General features: G+C 39.7%; 1 protein-coding gene across 8 annotated transcripts in view; it reads left to right on the top strand.

Moving 5' to 3' along the window:
• DYM (dymeclin) overlaps positions 1-13,570 on the top strand; it is a 381,717-nt gene that overhangs the window by 154,114 nt on the left and 214,033 nt on the right. For 7 of the 8 annotated variants that reach the window (XM_021092955.2, XM_021092922.2, XM_021092933.2 and 4 more), the window contains exons 12-13: positions 8,120-8,233; positions 9,874-9,968. In XM_021092955.2, the coding sequence (XP_020948614.1) occupies positions 8,120-8,233; positions 9,874-9,968 (209 nt within the window). Of the gene's footprint in view, positions 1-8,119; positions 8,234-9,873; positions 10,516-13,570 lie in introns of all 8 variants that reach the window. The other variant, XR_014808552.1, reaches the window with a different exon arrangement.

Below are 13,570 nucleotides of genomic sequence, written 5' to 3'. Positions count from 1 at the left end.
AGTGGTGGTCCCTATACCAAGTTGTTGATTCGAACTTTCTATGTTGATGGAAATTTTCTGTAACTGCACTGTCTAATATGCCAGCATTTGAAATGTGGCCAGTATGACTGAGGAATTGAATTTTTAATTTTATTAAATTTCAATTTAAATCCCTGCTTGTGGCTGGTGCTACTATGTAGCACACTGGTGCTCTGTGCTTTTCAGTTAATAGAGATCAGAACATACATTTTTAAAAGGAGCTGTTCAGTGTCTTAGCAATTCTACTTCCTAACAAACTCTTACAACAGTCCTTGTGAAGTTGCTAAGTATCACAAACTGGGTAGCTTGAAAACAGGGACTTTATAGGTATTTTTATTTTCAAAATCTATGTGATTCCTGACTTGCACTAATTAACATCCAGCTATTAACAGTATGGAGTGTAAGGACTCCCTGCTTTCTGAGTTTAATATAGTGAGATTTTGCTTACTGAGGGCAAGAATCTATACTGTAACATTGCTTTTTTGTTTCTTTTTTGGCGGCACCACGGCATGTGAAAGTTACTGGGTCAGAGATGGAATTTGCACCACAGCTGTAACCAGAGCCACAGCAATGGCAATGTCGGATCCTTAATCCACTTAGTTATGAGAGAGGTAACCTTGTTTTTAATAGGGGGAAAACTGGAAATAACTTAAATTTCCATAGTAGAAAAGTGAATAAAACTGTGGCCTTTTGGCACAGGGCTGGTTGGATGGAATGAAGTAGAGGTGATTTTCAACTATTTAAATGGCATGACCTTTGTTCCTTTGTTCTCTGCTGTACATTAATTGCCAAACCATGAAGAGGTCCTGGGGGAGTGGTTTGGGGGTAGCAGCTGTTTACTATCTAGTATGTAAGTAGTTCATTTAAAAAAATATAGCTAGTACTATTAGACTTTGGCATACGTGGTAAATATTCTTTTTTGTTTTGTTTTGTTTTTTGGTCTTTCCTAGGGCCACTTCTGCGGCATATGGAGATTCCCAGGCCAGGGGTCTAATCGGATTTGTAGCCACTGGCCTATGCCAGAGCCATGGCAACGAGGGATCTGAGCTGCATCTGCAACCTACACCACAGCTCACAGCAATGCCAGATCCTTAACCCACTGAGCGAGGCCAGGGATGGAACCTGAAACCTCATGGTTCCTAGTCGGATTCACTAACCACTGAGCCATGATGGACACTTCAAATATTAATTCTTATATATATATCAATATAGAGGAGTTGCAAAGACATATTGAGTGAAAAAAGTAAGATACAGGCAGATCCTTAAGTCTGTCAGTTTACTAGTGCTGCCATAACAAACTGAGTGGCTTAAAACAACAGAAATTGGTTGTTTACAGTTTTGGAGACTCTTAAGTCTAAAAGCAAGGTGTCAGCAGGGCCATGTTCTCTCTGAAGGGTCTAGGGGAGTATATGCATCCTAGCTTCTGGTTGTTCATGGTGTTCTTTGGCCTGTGGCTGCATCCAGCCTCTGTGTCTGTCATCACATGGCCTTTTCTTATGAGCATGTCTTTCTTTCCTCCTTTTTTTTTTTCCCCCTGCTTTTTAGGGCTGCACCCATGGCATGTGGAAGTTCCCAGGCTAGGAGTCGAATCAGAACTATAGCTGCCAGCCTGCGCCACAGCCACAGCAACGTGGGATCCAGGCTGTGAGCTATACCACAGCTCATAGCAATGCCCAATCCTTAACCCACTGAGCAAGGCCAGGGATCAAACCTGCGTCTTCATGGATCCTAGTCTGGTTCGTTAACCACTGAGCCACTAAGGGAACTCCATTTTTGCCTTCTCTTCTTATAAGAACATCAGTCATAGGATTTGGGGCCCACCCTAAGTCAGTATCATCTCATCTTAACTTGATTGTGTCTACAAAGACCCAGTTTCCAAATAGGGTCACATCGACAGGTTTTGGGAGACGTGAATTTCAAAGACACTACTCCATCTGATATATTATGATACTATTTATATAAACTAGAAAATATACAAAGGAATGCCGGTTTTTGGTTGTGTGTGTGTGTGTGTTTATCTGTATGTATACATATAAAGTATTTAAAATGGACCAAAAAGGTACAGATTAAACACAAGAGAGTGGTTTTCCCTCTTTGGGGACCTTAAATGTTCATGTTAATAGAATGTTAATGTCACTTGTCGGAGTACGGAAGTTAATTCTTTGCGCTTTTCTGTATATGTTTAGTTTTTTAGAGTTGATATTGTATGTTACTATGTAATATTCTAGCCTATGAAACATATGGAAGGAATATATTCAATAAAAACAAATCACATGAGAGAAAAAAGCTGAAAAAAAGACCCGAAACTACAAACAATTCTTATATACTTTTCGAGAAGGAAGATGTTTTCAGATCCTTGAGGAGTTTCCTTCTACATGTTACTTGACTAATTTTAGAATAAAATGATAAATACATATAACACATAATCGAGATGATAACAGTCTGCAGCTATTAAACTGTATGGATGGTGAATGCAAGAGATGAGGAATTGTTTTTATAAGAACCAAATAAATAGGTCTAGAACTACAGCCAAGTTAACAAGAAAATTTTCTGTATGCTGCCTCTTATGCATTGACGTCCCATGGGAAGCTGTGTAAACTCTCTGACTAGTTATTTTTAATTTTTCTTAAACACTACCAGAATTTCCAGACATTGATTTATTTTTCACAGGAAGAAAAGACAGACTTTTATTTAAATGCTAAATTGGATTTCTAATTTTCATAGTAACATTGTAAGTTTACCATGTGGATACTCATTAAATATTTGTTGAATGTTAAATAAGACTACTTTTATTCAAAACACTTCTTCCATCCAGTTGTATAATTGACACACACAAGCAGACATTAAGAGCCAGTGACCTTGGTTTCAAATAAGGATGGCTTATGGTAATTTATTTCTAAACACCAGAGCCAAGAGAGAGGAGAAACCAAACTATACTCAAGTGTGTGACCTTTTAAAAGACAGAGGCTCCTCTGACTAGTAAAGCTGCCTAATGAGGATCCTGGGTTAGTATTCCCTTGGAGACTCAGGGCAGTGGTTCTTAACCTTTTTGGTCTTTACACTTAAAAATAATTGAGGATGCCAGATAACATCCTTTTGTGGGTTATTGTTCTCTACATTAACCATATTAGCAGTTAAAACTGACATATTTAAAAATTTTTGATTAGTTCATTTAGAGATAGTTAATATGGTAATAAACCCATTACATGTTAGCATTAGTAACATATTTTTATGAAAAGAACTGCTTTCCACAAACAAAAACTTAGAAGAATGGCTTCGTTGTACATTTTCGCAAATCTCTTTAATGAATAGCCTTAACTGATTCTCAGTGAGTCCTGTATTAAGCTTGTTGTGCTGTTAAACATGTAGCCTCTGGAAAACTGAACTACACGCATGGAGAAGGAGAGCAGAAAGTAATGTCTTGGTATTATCATGAAAATAGTGTTGACCTTGAGAACACTGCAGAAATGTCTGAGGGACCTGTAGAGGTCCCAGGGCCACATTTCCAGAACTGCTGCCTTAGAGAGTAAGTCACAGGGACTGAGCATAGCAACATTTAAAGATTCAACTGCCAAATCTCTCATTGTTTTGAATATGTTCCATTACTGTCATTTGTTTTGCATGGAGGTTATCTCTTCCAGTTAATTAAGGTCATTATTAATCATGAAGAAATGGAAATGTTTACGATTTTACATTTTTTACTTCATAAACAGTACTCAACGACCACGTACTGGGCACTTGTAAATGCCAGCCTCTGAGCAGAGCGTGCAGAACAAGGTCAGGGTTGGGTTATCTGTAATGAGGGATGCTCGGTGATGTGAAAATCTTGCCAAAAAGTTGAAGTGAGGAAAAATCTGTTGTGGAGGTACTTGTGGGCATTTAAATGAAGCTGAAGACAGTATTTCTTTACTTCTTTATTCTTACCTGTTGTCATGCCCCCTTTGTCATTTTTAATATTGTTTGGAGTTTGGGGGGAGAGGGACTTAGCAAAGAACTGTTTTGTTGGTCTTTTGGAAGAAATAAAGTCAACTATATTATTGAGATTTAATTATATTTCCTGATTGTGGGTTTTGTTTTTTTTTTTTTTTTGTGGTGGTTGTTATTTTGTTATTGTTTAGTGGACCCTGTTTTCCCTCTCTTTAATTTTTCTGGCTGTTAATGTTTCATTGTTTCATCACGGTGGTGAGGCAGGGCAGCTTAGCACTTTTGTGTGTGGTGATTTTTTTTCTCTCCCCAAAACAGCACACGGGTGGCTATAAGTCTTTAAATACTCATAAGTCTTCATTTTTCTGTATTTTGTCTGGTAGTTTCTCTCCATACACAATTCTGGAATTATAATCTATTCCTCAAAAATTTGTAGACATTGCCCTTCAGATGTATGGTGTTCAAGATGAGAAATCTAATGTTAGTCTGCTTTTCATTCTTTTTCTGACAACATATTTCTTCTGTCTAGAAGCCAGTAGGATTTTTTCATATACTGCGAATTCAGAAATTTTATCAGAATAAATTTTGATTTTTTCCTAATATTTTTGCTTAAAATGTTGAAAGTTTCTCTTTCCTTCAAAGAAATTTTCTGTTACTAATTTTTTCATTTTTCTTCTACAGTCCTCTCTCAGTATCAGCGGGGGATTGGTTCCAGGACCCGCCATGAATACCAAAATCCACAGATGCTCAAGTCCCATAGTCAGCCCTCTCTGTCTGAGAAGGCAACCTGCAGATACAGAGGGCTGACTGTATATTTATTGGAAGGAAAAATTTGCATATAAGTGGATTTGTATTGGTTCAAACCCATGTTGTTCAAGAGTCAGCTTTAGTCTGTCCCTTTTGGAACAGTTTTTTTTTTTTTTTTTTTTTTTTTTTCTTTTTTTAGGGCCGCACCCGAGGCACGTGGAAGTTCCCAAGCTAGGAGTCAAATTGGAGCTGCAGCTGCCAGCCTATATCACAGCCACACCAGATCCTTAACCCACCGAGCAAGGCCAGGGATCAACCCACATCCTCATGGATACTAGTCAGGTTTGTTAGCTCTGAGCCACAATGAGAACTCCCCTTTTGGAACTCTTATTAATGGATCTCTACTTTTCTCTTACACTTTGTCTTTTTACCTTTCATTGCTATTGTCTGAGGGAACTTGTTGGTTTTGTCTTTCAAATCACAAATTCAGTTTTCCATAGTGCCCATTGTGCTAATTCCTCTCTCTCTTTTAAGTTCAGTCATCATATTTTTAATCTTCAGGAGCTTTTCTTCGTTCTGTGATTCTCATTTTTCATAGTAGCCTGTTCTTGTTTTATGGTTACAGTATTCCATCACATCTCACCAGAGATACTAATTAGGATTTTAAAAACTTTTCCCCAGCTTCTTAAATTATCTTTGTTTAATTAGAGCTCTATTTTTCTGCTTGTTTAGTTTCACATTTATTGTTTCATATTATTTGTTTATTTAGTAAGCTTTTATGAACACATTAAATGTAAACATAATTGGAAAATAGTATAATGAATCTCAGTGGACTCATCAACATTCTTCTGTTCTTATTTCATCTGGCCACACCACCCTCTCTGCCTTTTGTATTTTGGCTAAAATATATTTTTTAATCCTGTAAATCATATACACAAACACACACACACACACACACACACACACACACACACACATAAAATTTCACTTGTGAATTTTTTTTTTTTGTCTTTTTTTTGTCTTTGTTAGGATCCCACCCTTGGCATATGGAGGTTCCCAGGCTAGGGGTCAAATTGGAGCTGTAGCTGCCAGCCTACGCCACAGCCCCAGTAACTCAGGATCCAAGCTCTGTCTGCAACCTACACCACAGGTCACAGCAATGCCGGTTCCTTAACCGACTAAGCAAGGCCACGGATCAAACCTGCAACCTCATGGTTACTAGTTGGGTTTGTTAGCCACTGAGCCACAACGGAACTACATCACTTGTGAATTTTTAAGTATGTCACTTTGATATGTATGGGCTTCAAAAAGATCTATAACCATTGGAATCCCATTGTGGCTCAGTGGGCTCATGTAGGTTCAATCCCTGTCCTCATTCAGCGGGTTAAGGATCTGATATTGCTGCAAGCTGTGGCGTGGGTCACAGATGTGGCTTGGATCCTGCACTGCTGCAGCTGTGGCATAGGCTGGCAGCTGCAGCTCTGATTCAACTCCTAGCCTAGGAACTTTCATATGCTGCAGGTGTGGGCCCAATAAGGAAAAAAACAAACAAAAACCATACACACACACACACACACACACACACACACACACACACACACACATACACATAATACCATTATCACATCCAAAAAAATCAGCAATATTTTTAAAGTATTAATAGTCCGTTTTCTCCAATTATCTTTAAAATGTCTTCTTTGAGTTGGTTGGTTTGAAGCTGTTCCAAAGCCTACTTAATGCATTTAGTTTTTGGCTTTTTTTTTTTTTTTTTTGTCTTTTTAGGGCTGTCCCTGCAGCTTATGGAAGTTCCCACGGTAGGGGTTGACTCGGAGCTGTAGCTGCCCGCCTGTACCACAGCCACGGCAACACTGTATCCAAGCCATATCTGAGACCTACACCACAGCTCGAGGCAATGCTGGATCCTTAACCCACTTTAGCTAGGCCAGGGATCGAACCCTTGTCCTCATGGATCCTAGTTGGGGTCATTACGGCTGAGCCACAACGGGAACTCCAATTCTCAACTCTTTTTAACCTATAACAGTCTCTCCTTCTCTCACCTTATTCCACCATTTACTTGTAGAAACTGGCTTATTTGTTTACTAGAAATTCATACACTTGGGTTTGGGTGATTGTATCACTGTGTTACCGTGTTCCATCCTCTGTGTTTCATATATGCTGATAATTAGAACAGAGACCTCATTAGATTAATCATACCTTTGAGATTGTTGAATTTCTCTACTTTTTTGGTGGCTTGTTATTCTCCGTTCATATTTGTAAATGAAAGCCTAGGTTCAGTTGTTTTGAAAGGCAGTGAGACCTCCTTTGGAAGGTGTAAATGATGGAGGTCTGCTGTACTCTGCGTAGGATCATATCTTAGTGGAGGGAGTGAGAACCAGCCAAAAGTCTCTTCCTTTTTCAGGCATGGATGGAAAGAATGTGGCCTATTGGCACCATATGTCAAGGAGAGAAGTAGGAGTGACCTTAATGGAAGAGAATGTCAGGGGAGTTCTGGTGCCAGTTGAGCCTGTTGGTTCTTGTGCATTTTGCCTCCTTCATTAGGGCAGCCCAGCATTGGCCTCTGTGCCACCCAATTTCTCTCTCTCTCTCTGTCTGATGCCCCTGTTACAAGTCTGTGGAACTGCACCAGTGCAGCTGGACAATTCATGCCTATACTGAGGCCTGGGCTGAGCACCAGAGCTGCCTGCTCTGAAGAGCCAGAGCAGAGCACAGGCATGTCTTTTCTAGAAGATCTTGGCCTCTCCGTGACACAAGTGTGGAGATTTTCTGTGGTGGTTGAGACAGCTCTACTTTTCAAGAGATGCCTCAGTTTTCTTATTTTTGCTTCAAACTACTCAGTTCTAGTGGTTTTATTGTCAGGTCAGTCTTGTCCTATGTGCATACCTTTTCAGATATAGCTCATTTCAGATATAGCTGCTACTGATATCCTGTTTTCCAGACCTGTTTTTTTCTCTTATATTTAAGAAGGACAGGTAGGTAAGTACATTAGCACAGTTTTGCCATCTTGAACTGAAATTCTCACAATTTACTTTTTTTTTTTTTTTTCCTTTAGGGCTGCACCTGCAGCATATGGTGGTTCCCAGGCTAGGGGTCAAATCGGAGCTCTAGCCTCCAGCCTACACCACAGCCACAGCAACACAGCATCCAAGCCACGTCTGTGAACTACACCACAGCTCACGGCAACGCCAGATCCTTAATCCACTGAGCAAGGCCAGGGATCAAATCTGCAACTTCATGGTTCCTAGTTGGATTCATTTCTACTGTGCCGCAAAGGGAACTCCAACAATTTACTTTTATATACTGTTTAGCTCATCTTCAGAGCAAAGCCTTAGCTTATCAGAAATTGCAGATATGGATAATCCCCTTTTTGACAAGCAGTCATGTTTACTTAAACTTTTCTTCTCCATTACAGATATTAAAAAATATTACTTGGTATTCAGAACGGGTTTTAACTGAAATTTCACTGGGGAGTCTTCTGATACTAGTTGTAATAAGAACCATTCAGTACAACATGACAAGAACCAGAGTAAGTGTTCCATAGCTATTTTTCTACCTTTATATCTATAACACTTTCAATATTTAGAGTGCTAACATCCTCATGGAATATGGTGGGAAAATATAGATGAGCATATAGCACTGCATTATAATCCTAAGATAATGTTTATAGTGTCTGTTTCTATCCCCCCCCCCCTTTTTTAGGGCCACACCCGAGACATATGGAATCAAATAGGCTAGGGGTTGAATTGGAGCTGCAGCTGCCGGCCTCCATCACAGCCACAACACCACCAGATCTGAGCCATGTCTGTGACCTACACACTCACAGCAACACCGGATCCTTAACCCACTGAGCAAGGCCAGGGATCGAACCCGAGTCCTCATGGATACCAGTCAGATTCATTACCGCTGAGCTACAGTGGGAACTCCATATTTCTTAATATTTAATAGGTTGTATGATCAGATATATTTTACATGTAATAGAAAATAAGCTATGAAGCACCTTTAGATAAAAGATGTATGTCATTGCTGGACCAGTAAAACTGATTTACCTTTTAAAAGCAGCAGCAACAAAGTTTACGAAGATGTAAGCACAAGAAAATATGAATTCAGGTAGGAAAGAAATGTGGAAGAAAGAGAATAAAGAGTAAAAGGAAAATTTCAGCTGGTTTGTTGTATTTGCTATACCTGGGAGCATGTTTCATTTGCAGTCAATAGAGAGGCAGTATATAAAATTCATAGCTCAGAGAAGTGGTCAGGTGTACTGTACTGCTTTCAGTAATTGCCCTCTATGAGACTAACATAGGCACACATCCACAGTCTTTTATCTGAAACTATAAAAGCCACATGTGTTTTATTTTTTCATTCATTCATTTTTGTCTTTTTGCCTTTTCTAGGGCCACTTCCTGCGGCATTTGGAGGTTCCCAGGCCAGGGGTCCAATTGGAGCTGTAGCCACCGGCCTACGCCAGAGCCACAGCAACTCGGGATCTGAGCCTCGTCTGCCACCTACACCACAGCTCACGGCAACGCTGGATCCTTAAACCCACTGAGCAAGGCCAGGATTGAACCTGCAACCTCATGGTTCCTAGTTGGATTCGTTAACCACTGCACCATGACGGGAACTCCAGCCACATGTGTTTTAGAAGGGAGAATTTTTTAAGTTTTTTTAAAAAATGTTTGTTTTTTTTTTTTCCCATGGCCACACCCATAGCACATGCCAGGCCAGATATTGAATCTACACCATATTACAATCTACACCATAGCAGTGATCACACCGCAGGTGCAGCAACACCGGATCCTTAATCCACTGCACCACAGAGGAAACTCCAGTTTTTTACTTTAGAAAGATAATTATAGTTCATTACTATATGGAACCATTAGGTTCTGGAATAGCACACTATAACTAAACCTTAGTATTTCTGCAGCAAAATATTTGAGTATTCTCCAGGGTGGGGTTAATGAAGACCATAAATAGCATTATCATTTTTTGTGCCAGATGTTGCCTCCAAATTGGTGGTGAATTTTCAGTGCTTAATGGATTTTGGAATCTTAGAGAAAAAAGCTTGTGGGCCTGAAAAATAGCAATGACAGTCAAGTTTGTGTCTAGTTAATTTTGCCTAAAATGTTGAGAAGCCTTGATGTGTGTATTAAATTTGCTGTTTTCTGACAGGACAAGTACCTTCACACAAATTGTTTGGCAGCTTTAGCCAATATGTCGGCACAGTTTCGTTCTCTCCATCAGTATGCTGCCCAGAGGATCATCAGGTAAATAAGAGCTTTAAAAGAAATACTAATTTTTGCCTTCTGGCTGACCTACTGAAAGAGGTACTATGGTGGTCCCTTTTGAAATGCTCTCTGTAAGGAACATCCCATTTTCTACTTAATTTTTATCACCTTCTTGTTTGGTTGAAAATACCTTGTTCTGCTTTGTTTTCTAACCCAAACTTCTCTGTCAAGGTTAATTGTATTTGCTTTCAACCTTTTTTATAAAATCTGCTTTTAAGCTTTTGTGTGTCAGCCCTTTACAGGGGAGCAGGTGTATTACTCAGCAATGCAAACTAAATCTTGATCAACATTTTTGCTGAGCATTTTATAGATCATCACTTGACTCTTTTAAAATACAGTTATCTGTTTCAGAAAATTCTTTTCATAGCAGTTAACTATTGTATTAGTTTCCTATTGCTGCCATAACAAATTACCACAAATTAGCGGCTTACAACAATGCAAATTTATCATATAATTCTTTTTTAAAAATTTTATCTATCTATCTATTTATTTATTTTCTTTTGTCTTTTTGAGGGCTGCGCCCATGGCATAGGGAGGTTCCCAGGCTAGGGGTCTAATCGGAGCTGTAGCTGCTGGCCTATGCCAGAGCCACAGCAACGCAGGGTCCGAGCCTCGTCTGTGACCTACACCACAGCTCACCACAATGCCAGATCCTTAACCCACTGAGCAAGGCCAGGGATCAAACCCACAACCTCATGGTTACCAGTCAGATTTGTTAACCACTGGTCCATGATGGGAATTCCTCTCCTGTTTTCAGAGCCAGCAACAGTAGGTTGTTGAGTCCTTCTCACATCTCCTCACTCTGACCTTCTCTTCTACTTTGAGGATTCTTGTGATTGCATTGGCCCTACCCAAATACTCTACCCATCAAGGTCTGAAGCTATGTGAATCATAGCTGCCGATTCCCTTTTGCCATGTAAGGTAACCTGTTCATGGGTTTGTGGTGGTAAGGATGTGGTCATTTGGGAGAGCCATTATTCTGCCCGTTGCAGCATTGCCAGAAACACCCATGTCCATTCTCCATTTTTTGCCAAAGACGCAATCTTTTTTTTTTTTCTCTATTTCTTTTTAGGGCTGTGCTTGTGTCATATGGAAGTTCCCAGGCTAGGGGTCGAATCTGAGCTGCAGCTGCCAGCTTATGCCACAACCATAGCAATGCCAGATCCAAGCCATATCTGCTACCTGTGCTCCAGGTTGTGACAATGTCAGATCCTTAACCCACTGAGTGAGGTCAAGTATCAAACCCTCATCCTCGTGGATACTAATTAAGGTAAGGTTCTTAATCCGCTGAGCCACAAGGGGAGCTCTAGAGACACAATCTTTAAGGCTAGGAAAGGTAGTTAACAATTGATAAATGATTATCATTTGTGGGGATTTTAACAAGTGTGGGTACTTTCTGTTCTTCAGGTAGAATGCAGAATATTGTCCTAGCAGCTTTCAAGTAGAACATTTGTTGTGTAATCAGGGACGTTAAATCCTTTCCTTTAATTCTTGCTTTTGAGACAGTGCAGTTCTGATGATTTGTTTTTGTATTCCAGTCGTTTGGTGGTTATCATAGCTCTGTATCACTTTGATCTGATTTTCCATTCTTTGGTTAGAGATATTTATTGACCTGGGCTCATTTTTAATAGTCAGTCAGTTACCTTATGTTCTTAGTCTGTTTATTTGTCCTCTGAATTTAGCAAGGATCTTTTCCTTTGACCCACTGTTTACTTTAATAGGACATTATTTTGGATTTTTTTGTTTGTTTGTTTGTACATGATAGGTTGTCTGGTTGACTGACTTAGCACTAACGCTGACTTCATGAATCAAAGTAAACACAGCATCTCCTCATACCTCAGCTTCCTCCAGGTGTTCCAAAGTGCTTTTAGTGTCTAAAAAATGAACCTTTGTCACAATGCCCCGTTTTAGCATGTCAGATTTAATGATACCTGAGCTGCTTTGTGGTCTATTTTAGTTTGTGTGTACATGGAGTTTTATAATGGTTTTCAGAAGATTTCATTACAATATTTTCCTCAGCTGATATATGAACATTTGGACTGTTTAATTTGAAAATGCCAGAAAAACTGGTTCGGAATTTAAGTTCTGATAAAATGTATCAAGCAAGATTAAATACAGTTTTTCTAGGTGTAAGAGTTGGAACAAATGCAAGTGAAACACTTTGCCCAGGAGTTCCTGTCATGGCGCGGTGGTTAACGAATCCGACTAGGAACCATGAGGTTGTGGGTTCGATCCCTGCCCTTGCTCAGTGGGTTAATGATCCGGCGTTGCCGTGAGCTGTGGTGTAGGTCGCAGGCGCAGCTTGGATCCCGCGTTGCTGTGGCTCTGGCGTAGGCTGGCAGCTACAGGTCCGATTAGACCTCTAGCCTGGGAACCTCATATGCCACAAGAAATGGCAAAAAGACCAAAAAAAAAAAAAAAAAAAAAAAAAGAAACCCTTTGCCCAATTTTCTATGATAACGAAAGTAGAAAACCAATAGTATTTGGAGAACTAAGAAATACAGTTTAGATTTGGAAATATTTAGATCAAGTTTATCATCATTACGGAATAGTGCTTTACTTCATTTTGATGAAGCTTTATTTGGTGTTAGTGAGGAACTGTGTTGAGCAGTACAAGGAATATCAAAATCAGTTTTAAAAGCTTCTGCCCTTAAGTAGCTTGTAATTCAGTAGCTGAGATAAATGAAGACTAACATATACCACTTGAACGAAGTAAATTTTAGAACAAAAGAAAAACTCCTATGGTGAGGGTGTGTCATTGTTTCAAAGAATGGCGAGGTCACATCTCATTACGAAGGCAAGGTAAGTAGAGAGCAATGACTCTAGAGATTGGCCTGATTAGGGAAAGTATCAACCAAACAAACCAAAACAATGCAAGAGGGGGTGTGGTGAGAGAGCATGGTTTATATTTAGAAAGTATCAATTCCATTCAGTTGGCATGGTGTGGACCTTATAGGGATTATAGGAGAGAGGCCTGAAAAAATCACCAGGGACCTTCTTGTGGAGGGCTTTCCTATGAGATCCACAGCTTAGGATAATGGAAGGACAGAAAGAAAAGAAGGTCTCATCTTCTGTACCAGCAAAAAAGGAAATGTCAGTGAATGAGTTGCAAATGGACTTTAAAAGCATTACTTTAACATAAATGTCTCGCGTTGTCAGTTTCCACAGATAGTATTGGTCACATGGAGGGGCGGGCTGTTCTAAAAGGTTCCAAGTACTGCTGGCACTTCCATTCCAAGTGCCGTGTTTGAGTCGCCAGTGTGGAGGAGAGCATCCACATCATCCTGGAGTGAGCGTCTTCGACAAGCAGTGTTGACCCAGCTCCAGATCTGCTGAATCAGACGCTTCCATTTTAACAGGATCCCCAGATGATTTGTACATACATCTAAGTTTGGAAAGTACTTTGATTTGGGGGCTGGAAATCAAGATTTATTCCCTTAGAAAACGCTTGTCTTGAATTGGAAGTGGGGGGCCAGCTTTTTTGTATCTTGTGGAAACTCATTTTCTACTAAATGTTTGTGTTTGGAGTAAAAAATTGTAAAGTATAATAAGGAATGCATAGCAAAAAGCTGTTTAGATAC

The sequence above is a fragment of the Sus scrofa genome, chromosome 1, assembly GCF_054392235.1.
Source record: "Sus scrofa isolate SSC_HxYL_T2T_F1_AM1 chromosome 1, Sscrofa_HxYL_maternal_Yorkshire_Landrace_v2.0, whole genome shotgun sequence".
Classification (NCBI taxonomy): Eukaryota; Metazoa; Chordata; class Mammalia; order Artiodactyla; family Suidae; genus Sus; species Sus scrofa.
The sequence above is the reverse complement of the archived record's forward strand: the minus strand, read 5'-3'. Positions and strand labels throughout refer to the sequence as shown.